Here is a 19,481-nt window from a genome sequence, read left to right on the forward strand (position 1 = left end):
TGTAATTTACCATATTTCTGTATTCTGAAAATAATTATAAATAAGAGAACTCTCACCCCCATTGAGGTGTGGTGATTCAGCAAACATTCACAATGTTCATTTCCCCCAAAAGTCTATCTTAGTGTATGAATTTGACCTAAATCATTGAACTTTGACAGCCGACTTCAAATTTCTGTATCATTTTCTTCCATTCAAATAAATTCACGAAAATTCAAAAACTAATTATGCACTATTAGGTATATTTTGTCGGGGTTGAAAAATATGTTCGAGTTTTTTCAATAATTAAAATAAAAAAAATAAGAATATTTTATCATAATTTTTAAGAATTAAAATATATTCTTTTATTATTTTTGCTTGAATTGTAATAAGAAAAAGTAAACGTTAAGAAGTTGATTTTAAAGTCAACAGCTCAAACTTTAAGCAAAAATAATGTTATTAATGTGTTGACTTTAAATATATATATATTATAAAATTATTTTTTATTTTCTTGAGATTTTTGCATGGAGGCTCTCTATAAGTGACTAGTGGGTACGCGTATATGGTTGTACGTTGAATTTTCGAGTACAAACTTTAATTACAAAGAAAATATCATTTAAATATATATAATATTTTACGAAATTAATATCAAGAGAAACACATCTAAACGACGCGTTTAAATTTCTAAATATTCGGTCTTTTCGAATATTCTGCGTATTTCTTTTTTATTCTTTCCATACATAGAGAAAAAAAAAAGCCAAAAAAAGAAAAAAAGAGAGAGGCGGTTAAATATTCTTTTCCTACGACAATGACTGAAATTGGAAAATTTTATATTTGGGTATTTATTTCTTAATTATTTTAATTATTTGTATTAATTTCAAGACTTCTAAAAAATAGTCATTTTCATTTAAATACCATTATTTTATAATTAATTATTGAGTATATAAATGACGTAATTAATTTAGATAATTTTGTAATAATTGGGTGGAATTTTATTTTAGTTATTAAAACATGTATTTTTTTAAATTGCCACGGTGGAGGATACCCCACAAGTTGGTGTATAATACAAACAAAGAACGGATATATCTCACCTTTCATGTGTCATTATTATTATTTATTGATTTTGTTTTTTTAAATAAAAGTCAAATGAAATGACCAATCAGGAGGCTTCTAATTAAATCCATACTAAAAATTTGACCTTACCGTTAATAAATTTGTAAACGTGAGAGAAAAATTAGATAGACGACGGTAGCACGCCGGTGGCTAATCTAAGATTTTGACCATAAATCAAAATCTCAAAGTTTAAATTTTTATGTATACTACAAAACATGGCTAATCTATTGAACCCACGTCGTTGAACTAAAAAAAAAATCCACTGAACCCATCGTGAAAGTTTAATGAGTAAATTGATAAGACTGAAAGGGCATATTGGTTTGAGTTTTTGGTTGGGTCGTGTTTACTTATGGGATAAGGAATGGGAGAAAGAAAAAGTAATAAGAGAGACTTGTTGTTGGGTACATTTTATCCAAAGAGTTGACCTTTGAATTCCATGGAGGTAGTTTAGGTTTGATTAATATTTAATACGGAATTAAAATAAAGTCGACGTCCGTCCGATATTTTGAAATAAATAAAAAAGCCAAGTTGGTGGTGTTTAAAGGAGAAAGGGGTGCGTTGAAATTTGAGACTCGAAATCAGAGGTTCGTGATCGGCAAACGCCATGGCTTAGTCAAACACAGCCTCCTTTCCTCTCCTCTCTTTAATTTCCCTTTATATATATCTTCTCTACAACTCTCATAACCTTCATTCAAATAGAACCCCCTTTGAAGAAAATTAGGTTCTTTCATGGAAGCTGCTGCTGCTCCTGCTTTTGGCCGTCCAAGGCCTGTCGTCAAGCCCGAGAAGCCTGCCGGAGATAGCGACGACGATCGGAATTCTCCCTCTAACCAATCTCTCCTTATTAAGGTAGGTCAATTTCCAATTTTCAACTTTGGAGACGATACATACCTGTTTGATCATAGATCTAAAAATTTATAGACTTATCAGAAAGAGAACCACGGAAAAGAAGAGCATGAAAGTGAAGATAAAACGAGCAACTCATCCGATCAAAAGGATTTAAGCTGCACCAAGATTCAGGTTAGCTTTCTTATAATTATTATCGAAAAAGAAAGTAATAATTATAAATAAAATTTTATTTAATTTTTCAATTTTCAATAAAGTAAAATTTTGTTTACTATACAGTAAATTCATCATTTCAGAATAGTTAATATTCATAATTTTTTTTTTATTATTATTAAAATAAAATAAAAAGAAATTTGAAGCTTTTAGTTATGGGGATCTGCCCATTTAATTAACCACGTGGTATAAGATTCCATTCTTCCTATTTACTATTATTAATATTAATATTAAAATTATCGTCAATTACAAAACCCTTCGCTAGTCAACAAATTTACCGTACGGTAATAAATTATAAATTTAGTAATTTTACATAGACAGAAAATAAAAAATTTAAATATTAATTGAAACTAGGGACTAAATGGTAATTTCACAAAAATTTTGGTAAATAAATAAAAATGTGGATTTTATGTGTTTGAACAGGAAGAACAATTGGAATCGGCGCGAACAGAGATGGGGGAAGTGAGAGAAGAAAACCAGAGACTAAAAATGAGTTTAGGTCAAATCATGAAGGATTACGAAGCCCTAAAAATGCAATTCCTGGGGATTGTCGGACGGGAAGCGAAGAAATTACCAGAACACGACAAGGAACAACGACAGCGTCCCCATGATGATCAAACTGAGGAAACTGATCTGGTTTCCTTAACGCTTGGGAGATACCCAATGGCGGAGAAGAAGAAGGCGGCCGAGGAGAAGAATATCAATGGAGGCGACAAGGAAGAAGCTGTCAAACAGGCTTTATCTCTTGGTCTGAATTGCAAATTCGAGCAGGAATCAACGCCGGCGACTGTTAAAGAAGCTCATTCCCCCAATCGGAGTTTAACAATTAGCGCTGATCATGAAACGAAGGAGGATGCTGGCGAGACAAATTGGCCGCCGAGTAAAGGATTGAAGACGATGCGAAGCGCCGACGATGATGCTCTCCCGCCCAATCCGCCCAAGCGCGCTCGGGTCTGTGTTAGAGCCCGATGCGAAACCACCACGGTTAGTCATATTTTTGTTAAAATTGACAATATCATATCATCGTAAAGGATCGTAAGAGTTTGATCGTTTTGCAGATGAACGATGGGTGCCAATGGCGGAAATACGGGCAAAAGATAGCGAAAGGAAACCCCTGTCCACGAGCATACTACCGCTGCACAGGCTCGCCGACATGTCCTGTTAGAAAACAGGTCCAGAGATGCGCCGATGACATGTCGATTTTAATAACTACCTATGAAGGTAACCATAACCACCCATTACCAGCCTCTGCCACCGCCATGGCTTCCACCACCTCCGCCGCTGCTTCCATGCTCCTCTCTGGCTCCTCCACCTCCTCTGCTCCAAACACGACGGCGGCGGCCTCCTCCTCCTCCTCCTCATCTAACCACGCCCTAAGCTTTTACTCAAATTCAAAACAGAACTTTTACTTACCGAATAACTCCTCGATCATCTCATCCACTTCCCCAACTCACCCAACAATCACTTTGGATCTCACTTCAAATCCTTCTTCGACCTCAAATCCCTCGACCCATTTTGGTAAATTCCCATCCAGTTTCCCCAATTCTCGCTACCCTTTTACCAGTCAACTCGATTTCGGATCTTCCAGAAACAATGTCTTGTCGTGGAATAACGGCGTTCTTAGTTACAACAGAAATAGCCACCCCGCTACTACACCCACTAATAATATCTATCAAAATTACATCCAACACCAACGAAACACCGCCATGTCACTGCCACATCAGCAACCGCCATTACCCGACACAATCGCCGCCGCCACTAAGGCCATCACAGCCGACCCCAGCTTCCAATCTGCTCTCGCCGCCGCTCTCACATCCATCATCGGCTCTGGGGGCGCCGGCACCGGTACCGTAAAGTCATCGGCAAGAAGTGAACAACCATTGTTTCAGTTGACATCGACCGCAACGACCACGACAAATAAAGGGAATGGATGTGGGACGAGCTTCTTGAGCAATATTACGACGGCAACGCCAAGTAATTCTCCGCCGACGGGAAACATGGCATTTGTTCCAGCAAGTTCATTGCCGTTTTCGAATCCGAAGAGTGCATCGGCGTCGCCAGGTGATCATATTGATCTTACCAATTAATTTGATTAATTGGGTCGTATTTGTTGGATTTTGGAGTATATTAAAGTGTAAATTAATAAACATGGTTTAAAGTGAAATTAAGGTGTTCGATTAGTGGAGGATTAGATATAACTTTTCTCAAATTTATTGGTAGCTTGTTAGAGATTCGAATTTCGAAAATCTCTGTAAATGTAAATTCATCTTCATAAATCATATTCTTTTTTTTTTTTTTTAATTATCGAATTTACATTAGCAAAGAGAATTTATTAATTTATTTATCTTTCATTCGAACGACAATTGAACTTAATTTGTTGATATAATTATGGTCGTTTTCATTGAGAAGCATGAGAAATATTATTATTATTTAAAAAAATAAACGAGCGCGTGAGGATCACGCGAGGAGATTATCGGCCCAATTGGGCCTTGCGGAAGTTGGCCCAATAGAAGTGGTGGATAAGATAGAAGCGCTTACGTTGGCCGACACAAACTGACAATCCACGTTCTGCTTCTACACTCCACTCCTTAACGGTTCCTTTATTTTTTATTTATTAATTATTTTTTTTTGTTTTTTCAACCAGAAGAATGTTAAACTTATACTTCAAATTTATTTTATAGTTAGAGTAATTAATTAATTCATCATTCTTTTTTTAATTACATAATTTATAATTAATATACCATTTTAGGGATCCATTTTTTTGGCCGTGACTAAATATAAGAACCGAACCGAACCAAATCAAAAGCTGCATAAATAAAAACTTTAATTTTATATGTTTTTCTCCTCGGCTTTTTTCGATTTTGATGTACACCCATATCGTAAATATCAAAACACAAAAACTTTAATTTCACTGAGATCTCAAACATTCTTTTAATAGTTATGCTTTTTTTAAGACGGATTATTTTAAATGATATATAATAGTCTGTGGGTCTGGTTTATAATTATAGAATATCTCACAAGACAGCTAAGTTTTGTTACCCAATTAGATTTTTTTTCAGTTTTTGCTGTGTTCCAATCTAATGCTTACCGAGTTTGTCCCACGAGTAGATATATCTACATTTATTTTTTTAAAAATAAATAAAATTAAAATTTAGATCGAACAATAAAAGAAATAGAGTTCACAGTTCAACTATATTTAATATTTATAATAAATATATATATATATATATATGTTTTTAATTTTAATAAAAGAAATATTGAATTATATTAGATAATGAAAAATGGTACTTTTGTAGGTGAATGTGAGGGTCCACATAAACTAATATTTTAAATCTTTAAAACTAAATATAAATGAAAAAGAAAAAGGGGGGAAAAGGAAAACTGAGCATTACTCGAATGACCGTACGAGCTCCTTCAAGCGTGACCCGCATACAAAGTCTCTTCAGCTTCCACGTGCACAACCCGACATCCTCCCGCCATTCTCACGCGCGTCGTGGGTACGATGTCTGTGACCCTTACTACCGTCACCTACTCTCTCCTTCAGACGCGCTTCTCTCGCGCGTTAACTTCAAACCACCGCGCCATGGACTAAAAACGTAATTTCACAACCATGCTTCCGAATAAAGAAGCCCTTCCAACACTTGGTTCCGAAGTAACTGCACCTGGGGACCCACTCACCACACCCGCCCTTTTTAAGAAACCCCAACTGTTCTTCTATTTCTCCACCGTCCGATCAAAACCTCTCTCAAAGTGTTCCAATCCAACGGTCCACAATGAGGATCCCATCGTATTATGCTGTACAAGACCGCACTGTAGTGCTTTTGTTATTTGTTTTTTCAGGGCTGGGTAAAATTATTCGTTCTTTTCGAACTCACCAATGCCAGTGTGAGCGCAGAGTGAAGAAGCTAATCCAGAGCGGCTAAAGAAAAGCAGAAAAAAATGAAAAATTAAAGTGATCGAGGTTTCAAGTTCGTGTTTTCCCTAGTTTGTAAGCTATTTCTCATTCTCGCGCTTCCTTTCATTTCTTTTTCATCCATTTTTATATATTATATGTTTTTGAACTGTATTCCTTTTGTTTACTTTCTTAGCTACTGTGTAGATCTCTCTCTGTTTTTCCAGCTGCTTCTTACAGCAGTCTGCAGGCTTGATTTGCAGGCCACGATGATCTTGTTTTTCTGAGGTTTTTTCTTCTTTTCAGGAATGGTAGAATATAGGGTTTTTTGAAGTGGGCACATTGGTGAGGTGGGTAAGTTTCAGATCTGATATCGTGGACGTGGAACTCCGTTTGCCATTTGGGTTGTGTTTGATTTACTGAAACTGCTGATTTTGTTTGTAGGGTTTCTTTGATTCTTGGGTTTTGTTTATTTTCTACATGGGATTTCTTTGAATGTTTGCCCTTTTGGTTTTGTTTCTCCGTTTGTCATGATCTTTGTGAATTGGGTTTTGTTTGATATGCTCATTTCTGATTGTGATTTGTGGAGTTTTGGTTTTTTTTTTTGTTCTTTTGGTTTTTTCCCGACAACTCGTTTTGTTTGTGTCCTGTGATGGGTGCTTGGAGTATTTGGACCCTCTGAGACTTTGGATTTGGGTGCTTTGATCTGTGATATTTCTTTCTGGGCCAGTGATGTAAAGTGACATTATTGACTAGAATGCTGCTTTAAATTTGGTAGCTCATGGCAGGGGAATGTTAGTTTAAGGGATAATCTAGTAGAATATCTACTGCATATCAACAGTAGTACCTACCAACTATGTTTAGTGGGTAATTGCAATTTTCATATTCAAATGAAACGGCTTGAAGTTTTTGAAGTTTCAGATTTTCTAATGAGGACTCTATATTGCTATGTTCACTAAGATTCTATGTTTGCAGAGCTTAACCTTTCAGCAATGGGGAAGTCGCCGGGAAAATGGATTAAGACCATATTGTTTGGGAAGAAATCTTCCAAATCCAATCTTTCCAAGGGCAGAGAGGTGATTTTGATTTCATTATTGTACAAATGTTTCCCAGTATAACTTAGGCTTCGAACCGCCAATTTTTTTTTAACGTTCCTTGAGTTAAGGATCAATCTGGTTGTAATTGTTGTGAGCCTATATCTCAATTGTAAAGTATTCGTTTAATCTCTTCCTCATTTCATTAAACGAGTTTTAACTACATGCTTACTTGAAGCAAATGAGTCGAATTTTCACTGTTTAGCTATGTACTTTCAGTTTTAAGGCTGCAGATTGAACCTCTCATTGTTGATGATATCTTTGGAAATTAGGTTATAATGTCTCTCTCTTTGATACTGTGTAGAGAAATGGAAATGGGAAAGAAGTATTGGTTTCTACCAAGGCATCAGAGACGACTTCTGTTATCAGTCATCCTGTAGCTTCACATCCAACCCCAAATGCCATCGATACAAATGAAGGCGTGTTAAAAATTACCAACAATGAGTCCGCTAATGTGTCGCATGAACGATCAATATCAATCCCAGGAAATCAAGATGCCGAAATTCAAGGATCTGCCTGCCAAGATGCACCATCTGATTCTGAGAGAATCCGTGAAGAGGAGGCTGCAACTAAGGCTCAAGCTGCTTTTCGCGGTTATTTGGTAAGTTAGGAGGTCGTTGAAAACTAAGGTTCAAGCTTCTCTTAGGTGTTAGTTGGCAACTTTTTTTGTCAATACTATTTGCTCCATTTAGCCCACCTTTTCATTCTTCTCTCCCAATAATCTTTTGATGCTGGACTCGTGTCCCCTGCACAGTTGTGATTATTGGGACTTGAAATAATCCCTCTTTTTGACTGTCGCAATAGACTTAATCTTGTATGTTGTCTCGCTTAGTATGTTAGCTCTATTTTCATCTGTTTGGCAGCATTGAGAAATTCTACTGACATAAATTTTGATTGAAGGCTCGCCGAGCATTTCGGGCCCTCAAAGGTATCATTAGGCTGCAGGCACTTATTCGTGGTCATTTGGTAAGGAGACAAGCTGTTGCTACTCTATGTTGTATGCTCGGAATTGTCACGTTTCAGGCTATTGCTCGGGGAAGAAGAGTAAGGCTTTCTGATGTAGGGTTTGAAGTGCAAAACAATTGTAGATTAGTGCAGCCACAGGTAATTCAGAAAAGCACACTCTTGTTGCTATCAACATTTCATTTTGTGTACAGTTCAACGAAATTATCTCGTATGGCTTCTGCAAAGCACACTGTTGTTTAAATGTTGTGAATGTCAGAATTGATACTCAGAAAAGTAGGTGACAGATTTTTTTTTTCCGACATCAGGATCAACCGTTAGTGGATCCTGCTGGAGTAAGTCTCTCTACACGAATGGCGAAACTTTCTGCAAATGCTTTCACTATGAAGGTAAGTTTACCATCACGTACTCTTCACGTTCTACTTCTCTGTACCGAAATTGCCACTTGTTTATCTTAATATATACTTCATATGATTTTATTTGTGATTTGTTCTTGTAGCTTGCTTCATCTACAACTGCAAAGCCTATGCAACTCTATTTTGATAATGGAGATGAAAATTCAGTCATGAAATGGTTAGAACGCTGGTCGCATTCTAGATTTTGGAAACCGATTCCTCACGTAAAAAAAGCTCCAGAGACGAAATCTCAAAGAAGGCTGAGTACTGGTCAAACTGGAGAGGCACATACTGTTAGATCAAAACGCACAAGGAGAGTTCCTTCTGTAAACAACGACGGTGCTGCTGTCCAATCATCTACTGAATTTGAGAAACCGAAACGTAATTTTAGGAAACCCTCGAGTCATTCAGCTGCAGAGCAGGTACAGGACAATCCTCAAATGGAGCTTGAAAAGGTCAAACGGGGTCTGAGAAAGGTCCATAACCCTGTCCTTGATAATCCTGCCGAAAAAGAAGTAGGTGATGAGAAACACAAGGAAAGTTTGGACAAGGCTTCTAATGGTCTAGGCCGTGACGTTTTGGCAAGAGGTACTAGTAATTCTTCTGAGAAGATGAAAAAGGAGGCAATCTCAACGATACCCGTCCAGCCTGACTTGGAAACAACTCCTGAGCCATTACCTGAGCCATTACCGATAAAAGCGATACGTAATGTACCTAATGGTGTTCCAGTTGAAGATTCACAGCCTTTGATTGAGAGTAGTGACAAAGATAAGAACATTGCTGGAGATGAGGCTGCTGTGGAGACTAAGCCTTTGGCAGAGAGCTACCATAAAGATGATATCAATCCATTATCAAATGGAGAATCGAATCACAAGGAAGATTATACTAACAACGAGAACCCGAAATCTGGCAGGAAAGCCTCGACTCCAGCCAAGCAAGAGCGAGTGGAGAATGGGTTGCAGCACAGCCCGACCGTACCTAGCTACATGGCAGCAACTGAATCTGCCAAGGCAAAACTGAGAGCACAAGGATCACCAAGATTTAGACAGGATAATGAAAGAAATAACCTCAACCGACGACATTCTTTACCGTCGCCAACGAATGCTAAAATTAGCTCACAGTCACCCCGAACACAAAGACTTGTTCATTCAGGTGGAAAAGGAGGAAATAAAAATGACAAGGCGCTTCTCGGATCAAGAGACGAAAATGGTAAGCATTCTGTTCAATATACATATTACTTTTACTCGCAGCATGTCGCATCATGATCCTTCATAGCGAGTTTGTACCCAAATTTGGATACAACTTTTGTCATTCATGCTGAACAGATACTCATCATCATTAGAATCAATATCTTCTCGATATTTTATTCAGGAAAGGTAATTCAAGCCGACTGGAGAAGGTAAAAAAAAGGGTTTTCAGATGTCAACAGCTATAGAGGGGTAAATTTCATCTGAAGGCTTTTTTGATTCATACATTAGTGATCAGGCATCACCTATTCAGCGACTGGGTCCATCTTCTTCTCAAGGGAGGGGGGCTGGTGAGGCCAATATATGGTGTTGTCTGATTGTTCTGTCATCTTGGTTGTTTGAGAGTGCATGTACATCATAGGTTTTAAGTTCTTCCCTCCCCCCAAGTTTTTTGGTGCTTCAAAACACATTATTTAAGGATACTTTGTCGTAATACAGGTTGTTTATACTGTATCTGCTTGTGATTATCATGTTCAATGACACTCCTTAGTTATGTTGGTCTGATGGATATTATTAGTATGTGAATGTGCAAATGTTTATTGCCTTAATGTTTGCCATGGAAACTGCAAAATCACCCGCCACTTCCATACAACATCAAATACAACAGAAGATCCCACCTCGATTGGAAAGAGAAAGGAGATGGATTGTGAGATTTCACATCAGTTGGAGAGGAACGAAACATTCATGTGGAAACCTCTCTCTAATAGACACGTAAGCTTATAAGAGAAAGTTCAGGACAATATCGGTTAGCGGTGGATTTGGAATCATTCTTCCTTCTTTCGTGTAGTTAATTTCACGTTGAAATTATCATTAAACATAATATATTTTAAAGAGTATAAAGATTAAAATGGAATGTTGTTTAGATCTTTTATATTTTATAGATCAGTGAAGCCAAACAGAAAATGACATAATATTGTTTTTTTAAAAAATAAAAAGAAAAAGATCGTTTTGAGGATAAAATAAAAAGAAAAAGATCATATATCCTTTTTTATTTTTAATTTTTAAAGAGAGAACTAAAGAAAATAAAGAGAAAAGAGAGAAATTCCTGTGGGAGAATTTTCCTTCTGGGTTACGTAAAGGAAAAGGAATAGGCTGCTGGCGCATCACAATCTTTGTCGCTGCCCAATCCCGTTGATTCTATGTGAATTTCGGCTTCAGCCGCCGAGAAAGTTCCGTATGGAAATGTATGCATTTTGCTGGTGGCGGTAGTGGGCACTGTGGGCGGATGAGCTTTTCCTTCTGGCCAACAGTTGTCCATTGAAGACAATTATAATTCATCTACTTTCCTTCTTCCTGCTATAGAAATTGAAATCTTCCGGTTTTGATATCAATGGCGGATACACCAATTCGGGTCGCGACCTTCTGGACCCAAGCAAATGCTCTGCTCCGGAAAAACTTAACCTACCAGGTCTTTTCCTTTCTTCTCTTTACTGGTTCTGTTTAATTTACCGCTTTTAAGAAATCCTTCCTCTTTTGAATTCTTTTGGACAATATGATCGGTTCAGTCCATGGAATCTGTTGGTTTTCTTTTGCATTTTATTATTTTCCATTTTCTCTTATCCTTAGCATGTATGCATTTTGAAATCGACTTGTAAAATGGTATTAATCCTCAAATTATATTCATATATTTTTGGGTGATTTTCGGTAGGACTTTTTAAATCATATCATTAGTTGTGAGATATTATTAGAGAGTGGAACGAAACATTTTTTTATAAGGGTGTGGAAACCACTCTCTTAATTGTGAGACTGATAGCAACGATATACGTAACGAACCAAAACGGACAATTTCTAATGGCGGTGGGCTTGGACTGTTACAATTGGTATCAGGGCCAAACACCCGGCAATATACCAGCGAGGACGCTGACCCCTAAGAGGGTTGATCGTGAGATCCCACATCGATTGAAGAGGGGAACGAAATATTCCTTATAAGGGTGTGAAAACCTCTCCCCAACAAATGCGTTTTAAAATCGAGAGGCTGACGACGATATGTAACATACCAAAACGAACAATATATGTTAGCGGTGAGTTTGAACTGTTACATTAGTTTTCGGATTAAGATTTAAATTGGGAAGATGTTTTGAATAAATAGTGCTCTGAGAATAAAAGATATTCTTTTTTCATAAAAAAATCAACATCCATGCTAACGTGAGCACTGTTCAGCTAATAGATAGACTCAAAATATTTTATGATAATGGTCAATCCTTTCGTCAACAGTTCCACATCTATTTGTACCTATAATATTATAATCATTTCAATCAAGCACTATTAGACTATTACAACTCTGAAGTGACAAGAGACAAGAAATGATGTCCCTTTTGTCTGATATGGTCAAACTTTGCTTCATTTTTCACTCAGAAACGAAATTTGAGGACAAATATTCGTCTCATTTCCTTCCCATTCATCCTCTGTTTATTGCTCGTTCTACTTCAAAAAATAGTCAACGACGAATTGGATAAGCCGAAGAACAAGTGTGGTTGTGCTTGTGTTGATACAAATGGAGATGGTAAATGTGAGAAAGTTTGTGGGTTAGAGTACTCAACGTTGATACAAGCAGCAAGCTGCCCCATTCCAAGTCCTCCAAAATGGCCTCCCATTTTGCAAATGCCTGCTCCTGATTTCCGTGCTGTGAGAACAGATTTTTTTCCACATAAAGACTTGCCAAATGAATCATGCAGGGAGTCAATGTCATGTCCTGTTACTATGCTTTTGACCGGAAATAATCGCTCATTTGGAAATAGTATGAACTCCTCTCTTTCTCTTAAGTATATATTTACTGAGATGTTGAAGTTATCGTCGTGATGTCTGCTTCACTTGATAGTCATTTGTTACTGGTAATGATGTTATTTTGTGCATGTGGGTAGTTTTGGCTGGAAGTATGGTCCCTAGTTCTTTGACTTGGAATTCTTCTGATGTTCTGTATGGTGCATCTCTTAACGTTTTGGTAAGTCATCTTCTCCATCAACTTCTCTCTCTTTCCTGGTCTATATTTTAAACGTTCTTGCATTTTCATCTCCTAATTACATTGTTTATTCAATATTTGACGCAGCCATATATTCACTTTCATTGTAATTATGTGGTCTAAATGTTTTTAGGGATCAGAATCGAGGCCTACAACAAACAATTTTCTTGATCCTGCTTTCATTTCAAACCTTCCTTTATATTATATGCAACGTCAGTGTGCGGCAGGCTCGACATTGTTAATTCCCGTTTCAATATTCTCTCTTTCAAAGACACAAGGTAGAATGCCACAGACTGCCTATTCTCTACGAACTTTTTAGCTTTCACTATGTAAGGTTAACATTTATGTTCGTGGAGCAGCATGAGTATGCATATGATTGAGTCATATAATTATGAGAATTTGATAAGCAATAGCTATATTTAATGTAGTTATCATCGCTATCTTGCAAGGCTATATGGAGTATGAGAGGAATATTTTTAGAAACTTTGTCAACATCTGATCTGCTTCCAATTTATCTGATATGTTATAAGATTATATGTCAGTAGTCTCAACAAATTGTCGTGTGTGATATATATACGGCTTATTTATCATCTGCATCTGAAAATCATATAACCTTCAACTCCTATGATGAAAAACTATTATCTACGTTAGACGCTTTTATTAATTGATTCATAAGGTTACGGATCAAATTAAAAATTCTTTGATTATTCTTTTTGTAATTATCGAGTCATTGCAGATTGTGTTCAATTTACTCCTTGGCAGTTTAAGATTTTGTCCCAGGAGACATTCTTACACTTTCTTGGCGTCCTTTGCTATTGAATCCAGATATTACATGTGTTCAAGGTCTACCATTGTGGCGCAATAGTTCTTCGGAGGTGAATGATGAGATATACAAAGGTTACCAAAACGGGAATTCAGAGGGGAAAATCAATGAGATTCTTTCAGGTTTCTTTTTTGCTTCCCCCCCTCCCCTTTTTTCTGAGAGGAAGATTCTTCAGGTTTATTAGACTTCAATCTTGATTTCAACAGTTCTCATTGCAAGCACTCACAACTTTCTCTTTCACAGGTTTTGATTTCTTAAATTCAGATGGGAACAATTTTAATGTGACTATATGGTATAATTCATCTTATAAGAGTGATATTGGCCGTTCTTCTAATGTTTTGTTGCGGGTTCCACGCCTGGTTAATCTGGTACAGATGAACATATGAAATGCTGAACTATCCCTCCCCTATACTCAGAATAAAAAGACCTCTTTTGGTCCATTCCTGATTTGCGACATTTTAGTTTATTTGCACCGAAGGAATAAACGAACATGTATGCATTGTTATAACTTTGGCTATCTTTCTACAAGAAATAATGAAATAATATACAACATATCTAAAAAAAGGTGTTGATGCTAGTTCATGCATGGTGTGAACTCATTATACACAATGTTCAATTTTTATTCAGTCCAGTATTGTAGGCCTCTAAACCTTATAAAATTAAAAGGCCATCATAACTGTGAACTATGAAACTGTGTTTATGGATGATGTTAGCCTGTTTTTTTTTTCTTCATATCTCATTAGTCATTACCTTACTACTGTCCTTATATTGAAAGCTGACACGTGCATTCCTCTCGTTATGTTCACAGGTATCCAATGGCTACCTTAAATTTTTGTTTGGAGCGGGCACAGAGATGCCCTTCGAGTTTGTCAAAGAAATGCCAAAACCTGCAACAAAGATCAAACTGGATTTCTCTTCTCTGCTTGGTGCACTCTTCTTTACGTGGGTCATCCTCCAGCTTTTTCCTGTAAGTATGAAAACGTTTGGGGCATTGTTTGACTGCTCAGAAACACCAAGGCTAACTGTCACAAGTAATCACAGAAGTCTGTCTAGTTGTAGGAAACTTGAAAATATATGATAAGTTCAGTAACTAATATCTCTGTAGAAGAAAAGTTTTAACATATTTTGAGAATATATGACCCTTTTGAGTCGACATCGTCATAATGGCTGCATTTTTCATACTGCATATACTGCTATCCTTGGTTCAATATTGTAGGGTGTTGTAAGTTGCAATGAAAGTTACTTCATTTCTTCATTTAACTTCTTTAACATTTCATTTCTATCCTTCCATGTTAGGTTATCTTGACATCGTTGGTATATGAGAAGCAACAGAAACTGAGAATCATGATGAAAATGCATGGGCTTGGTGATGGGCCTTATTGGATGATTTCATACGCTTATTTTCTCACAGTTTCTGCAGTATACATGTTTTGTTTTGTGATGTTTGGTTCAGTGATAGGTAACATAAATTTTATCACTCTTAACTTGTACATCCAGACCTTGTTCTAAGTTTTAATAATTTCTACTTCCTTGCAGGGCTAAAATTTTTCACAATGAATGACTACAGCATCCAGTTTGTCTTTTATCTCTTATTTATAAATTTGCAAGTCTCCCTAGCCTTTCTAGTTGCTGCCATGTTTTCAACTGTCAAAACTGCTGAAGGTTTGGTTTTATTTAATTCAACAGGATTTAGTATCAACTTAACACGAAGCTGACATGTGAATGTTTCATTTTGCAGTTTCGACATATATATGTGTATTCGGAACAGGGCTCTTAGGTGGATTTCTCTTCCAATTTTTTGTTGAAGATCCATCATTCCCACGTTAGTAAATATCTCCAAGTTAGTTTTCATTCGGACTGATTTTAGATTATTTTTTAGAGGTTTCAAGCATTTAAAGTCAACACTCAAACTTCTTTTAAAATCTTCCATTAGTATTTAGATTGTCTAGATAGAGAGTTCAGAGAATAGAACTTCAAAAGTACTTTGCATTTATATATCAGCTTAAAAAAATTACACTGGGACTTTGAATGCTTGGAACCTTTCTGAAGAGCGACTATTACAAACATTAAGACATTCCAAATATCTAGAAGTTTATCTTCATCTAATTGCTTGATGTTGGCAAAGCCCTTCCCTCTACGGTTTGAAGTTTAAACTTTTCCATGTAATGTTTGCTTCTGATATGCCTTCCTTGTGCTCTGTAGGAGGATGGATCATAGTTATGGAGTTATACCCTGGATTTTTGCTATATCGTGGGCTGTATGAGTTTGCATTTTATTCTTTCACTGGGAATCTAATGGGAACTTATGGGATGCGGTGGAAAGATTTGACTGATAGTATTAATGGAATGAGAGAAGTCTTGATCATTATGCTTGTTGAGTGGATAGTGGTGCTTCTAGTTGCATTCTGGATCGATCGAGGTTTATCGTCAGGAAGTTGGAAGCATCCTTTATTTTTCCTTCAAAGACGTGACAAGAAAGCTCCATCTCAGAATCCTGGTTTGGAAAGGCAAGGATCAGAAGTCTTGGTTCAGATTGATCAACCTGATGTCAAAGAAGAGGTAAGTTTTTCTTGATACTTATATCTGTTTTACCATTACATTTATTGAGAACTCACGTATGAATGCTTCTGAAAAGCTTCATGATCTATTCTTCATTTTTTTGCTTCTCATCAAGTATTTCTTCCTCATGATTTAAGAGGGATTCCGTTGTGGAATATTGTAAACTGGCTTTGTTGAACTGTCCTTTGAATGCATTTTGTCATGTTGCAACTGTTTAGCTGCCTGTTTAATGAGTACTAGCCTTTTTGTAAAGTGAAATTTACGGATTTTTTTTTTTTTTTGTTGATAGAGAAAGCTGAATCATTACCACTTGAATTGTGACTTCTGTGATTTTATATTTTTCCTTCCAGAGGGATAAGGTTGAGAAGTTGCTGAAGGAAGGAGATCCAAGTCATGTCATCATTTGTGACCATCTCAAAAAGGTATACCGAGGAAAGGATGGGAACCCTGAGAAGTTTGCAGTTAGGGGACTATCTCTTGCTTTGCTTCGAGGAGAATGCTTTGGAATGCTAGGTCCTAATGGTGCAGGAAAGACCTCCTTTATCAGTATGGTGAGCTGAAATTTCTCCTTCAATAGTGATTTGCTATGTCGTTTGTCTCCCTTCTTTCCTTGGACTTCTATGTTCTTAAATGTCTTTCTGATTGTCAACGAATCCCACCACATATCTGGTGTGGACGTAGATGTTCCTGTTTTTCTTGTAAATTTTACTCACACGAGGATCCGTTTTCAGATGATTGGTCTTATAAAACCCACCGCTGGAACAGCCTTTGTCGAAGGTCTGGACATAAGGACCGAAATGGATGGCATATATGCAAGCATGGGTGTTTGTCCACAGCATGAGTAAGCTTATTTATGGCTGGACTTACTTTATGCTGACCCTCAACTTGAGCTTCCTTATGTTTTTATTTTTGGGGACCATGTAGCCTGCTATGGGAAACCTTGACAGGAAGGGAGCACCTACTCTTTTATGGCAGACTGAAAAATTTAAAAGATTCTGCTTTAATACAAGTAAGCATAATATTAAACTGAAATCATCATGCGAGTTCATGGTATAGATCCAATATCTTCATATTGCACTAACTCTTAGAAAGTGACGCATGCAAAGAATGAAACAGTTCTTTTTTGTAACAACAATGGAAAATGCATTAGATAAAGAAATTTTGTGTCGTCCTCATTGCTTTTTAATTGCTTCAGGCAGTGGAAGAATCTCTCAAGGGGGTCAACCTCTTCCATGGAGGAGTAGCGGATAAACAAGCTGGGGAGTACAGTGGAGGTATGAAGAGGAGGCTTAGTGTTGCTATTTCACTGATTGGAGATCCTAAAGTAATGTATCGATCTGTTTCATTCTAATATGTCAAGGCCCTTTCTATATCTGAAAACACCATTATAAACTTCGCGAAGGTTGTTTATATGGATGAGCCAAGCACCGGCCTAGATCCAGCTTCAAGAAAAAGTTTATGGAATCTTGTGAAGCGTGCGAAGCAAGATCGAGCAATCATCCTTACTAGTATGTTTCCTTCGTTTCCCAGTCTCATTTTGCATTTAATCACTTGACCCGAAATTTAATCTCCGATCTTTGAGGTTTGTGTACATTTAATCCTTAAACTTTCAAAGTTAAAAATTTAGTACCTAAACACACTTTTTAAGATTTAAGAACGGAATAGACACATACCTAAAAGTTCAAGACTAAACTTATAATTTAACCTCGTAGAAATACTAAGATTTTTCTCGCTCACACGTGGACTATTTTTGTTTAACTTCTCCATGTTTAATTATCATTTGTTCATTTACATCATTTGAATTATGGCAGATTTTGTACTAATAGCGGTTCATTATTCCGTTGTTCTTTCTGATTGTATTGAATATTGAAAAAACTTGTATCATCAGCTCATTCTATGGAAGAGGCGGAAGTCTTGTGCGATCGGATAGGAATTTTTGCAGATGGGAGCCTTCAGTGTATTGGAAATCCAAAAGAGGTAACTTAATTAATCTCTGAGCGGTCGATAATGTAACTTTGGCCATTAACCTTTTTACCTGTTCTTCTTTTCCTCAATATATTTGGTAGAACTCAAGTGGGATTTTAAGGTATCGAGGAACAAGAACAAGAACAAGAAAAAAAAAAAAAAAAAATCAAAATCTACCATTCTCCTCTCATCAACCCGACAAATCCCTTCTAGTTTGATTTCCCTGAGTAACTTCCTAGATTCCCTCTAGCTTCCAACTTCCTTCCAAATATATTATTCCTTTCTTGCACCCTCTCCCCGTTTCTTTCACATTTGCTTTTCCATCCGATTTGCAGTCAACTTTGGAGAAGGAAAAAAGAATGCTTTTCTTATAAACAAAGAAAAAACACACGCGCGTCGGAGGATGTACGTTTTCGACCACTTTGTTGGATCGTTTAGGGTAGCTACAAACCATTTTAGTGCCTCACTTCATCCAAGAGAGTGTTCATGAAAAAGCATTTTCTGTATCTTGATTACATGCAACCAAGGTTTTGCTTATTTTTTTACCCTCTGCTGTGATATGAATGGCTGTAATATGCATTGCATTATATCCTTTTGGGACTGTATATAAGTAATTTATCAAATTGGCAATCTTTGGACAGCTTAAAGCCAGATATGGTGGGGCTTATGTATTGACGATGACAACATCTCCTGCTCATGAGGGAGATGTTGAGAACATGGTGAAGCGTTTGGCCTCTGGAGCTAGCAAGATATACCGCTTATCTGGAACCCAAAAATTTGAGCTTCCAAAACACCAGGTTAGGATTGCAGATGTGTTTCAAGCAGTGGAAAATGCCAAAAGCAGGTTTGCAGTATTGGCGTGGGGTTTGGCTGACACCACTTTAGAGGATGTCTTTATCAAAGTTGCTAATGGCGCCGAGTCATCAGATACGCTTTCTTGATTTCTTGTTGCTTTCTCTTCTTTAAATTAAAAGAATAGAGCTTGAATTTGTACACAACCCGAATCATTTAATTGAATCTAATACACTATTTTGATTATTTGAACTGTTGTACCTGAAATATTTATTTGAAGATTGTTAGTATATGATGGTTTTCTGACTAAAGCAGCTAGCACTAACTCCAAGTATAACCAAAAAAGTCCAACTTTTAAGATCTTTTAAAGCCGATTGCAGCAATTAGAGTTCAATTTATGCATCATGTTGGCTGGTGCACCTAAAAGTTAGGTAAACACTCGACTTTTTATGGCTTTCATTCCTATCTGTGTTTGAATCCTAAATTTATTGCTCTGTTTGTCTCTCTTTTGACAGAAAAATTAGGAAAAGAACAGTTTTTTAAAGAGAAAAAGACCACCAGACTTTGTTAGCAGACCTTACTGTAGAACATCTTTCAGAGTTCCCCAGAACAGTTGAGAATCATACCAAAGAAACAGAAGAAAAG

At 36.8% G+C, this 19,481-nt stretch overlaps 3 protein-coding genes across 9 annotated transcripts; all 3 read left to right on the plus strand.

Annotated features, from left to right (window-relative positions):
- Positions 1 to 1,668: 1,668 nt before the first annotated feature.
- LOC111431337 (probable WRKY transcription factor 72) lies at positions 1,669 to 4,392 on the plus strand. Of its 3 annotated transcripts, none has more exons than XM_023067942.1 (4): positions 1,669 to 1,938; positions 2,011 to 2,109; positions 2,572 to 3,132; positions 3,207 to 4,392. In XM_023067942.1, the coding sequence occupies exons 1-4, from the start codon at positions 1,819 to 1,821 to the stop codon at positions 4,233 to 4,235; spliced, it is 1,809 nt and encodes a 602-aa protein (XP_022923710.1). In that variant the 5' UTR covers positions 1,669 to 1,818; the 3' UTR covers positions 4,236 to 4,392. The 3 variants fall into 3 exon arrangements, with proteins under 3 accessions (XP_022923710.1, XP_022923711.1, XP_022923712.1); XM_023067943.1 differs by having other exon boundaries at positions 2,020 to 2,109; XM_023067944.1 differs by lacking the exon at positions 2,011 to 2,109.
- Positions 4,393 to 6,003: 1,611 nt separating this feature from the next.
- LOC111431466 (protein IQ-DOMAIN 31-like) lies at positions 6,004 to 10,287 on the plus strand. Of its 3 annotated transcripts, none has more exons than XM_023068111.1 (8): positions 6,004 to 6,136; positions 6,347 to 6,394; positions 7,016 to 7,116; positions 7,439 to 7,735; positions 8,035 to 8,238; positions 8,406 to 8,486; positions 8,597 to 9,701; positions 9,864 to 10,287. In XM_023068111.1, exons 3-8 carry the CDS (start codon positions 7,033 to 7,035, stop codon positions 9,893 to 9,895), a joined length of 1,803 nt encoding a protein of 600 aa, XP_022923879.1. In that variant the 5' UTR covers positions 6,004 to 6,136; positions 6,347 to 6,394; positions 7,016 to 7,032; the 3' UTR covers positions 9,896 to 10,287. The 3 variants fall into 3 exon arrangements, with proteins under 3 accessions (XP_022923879.1, XP_022923881.1, XP_022923880.1); XM_023068112.1 differs by having other exon boundaries at positions 6,009 to 6,136; positions 6,347 to 6,390; XM_023068113.1 differs by lacking the exon at positions 6,347 to 6,394 and having other exon boundaries at positions 6,005 to 6,136.
- A 476-nt stretch (positions 10,288 to 10,763) lies between these two features.
- On the plus strand, positions 10,764 to 19,267 carry LOC111431463 (ABC transporter A family member 7-like). Of its 3 annotated transcripts, XM_023068108.1 has the most exons (18): positions 10,764 to 11,147; positions 12,095 to 12,476; positions 12,601 to 12,680; positions 12,832 to 12,976; positions 13,524 to 13,643; positions 13,765 to 13,889; positions 14,330 to 14,488; positions 14,818 to 14,980; positions 15,058 to 15,183; positions 15,260 to 15,343; positions 15,724 to 16,079; positions 16,430 to 16,630; positions 16,811 to 16,920; positions 17,004 to 17,088; positions 17,275 to 17,403; positions 17,482 to 17,587; positions 17,968 to 18,056; positions 18,686 to 19,267. In XM_023068108.1, exons 1-18 carry the CDS (start codon positions 11,070 to 11,072, stop codon positions 18,983 to 18,985), a joined length of 2,838 nt encoding a protein of 945 aa, XP_022923876.1. In that variant the 5' UTR covers positions 10,764 to 11,069; the 3' UTR covers positions 18,986 to 19,267. The 3 variants fall into 3 exon arrangements, 2 of the variants coding, with proteins under 2 accessions (XP_022923876.1, XP_022923877.1); XR_002708503.1 differs by lacking the exon at positions 18,686 to 19,267 and having other exon boundaries at positions 17,275 to 17,353; XM_023068109.1 differs by lacking the exons at positions 17,968 to 18,056; positions 18,686 to 19,267 and having other exon boundaries at positions 17,275 to 17,353; positions 17,440 to 17,521.
- Positions 19,268 to 19,481: the final 214 nt, after the last annotated feature.

Source organism: Cucurbita moschata, unplaced genomic scaffold, assembly GCF_002738365.1.
Source record: "Cucurbita moschata cultivar Rifu unplaced genomic scaffold, Cmos_1.0 Cmo_Scf00036, whole genome shotgun sequence".
Lineage (NCBI taxonomy): Eukaryota > Viridiplantae > Streptophyta > Magnoliopsida > Cucurbitales > Cucurbitaceae > Cucurbita > Cucurbita moschata.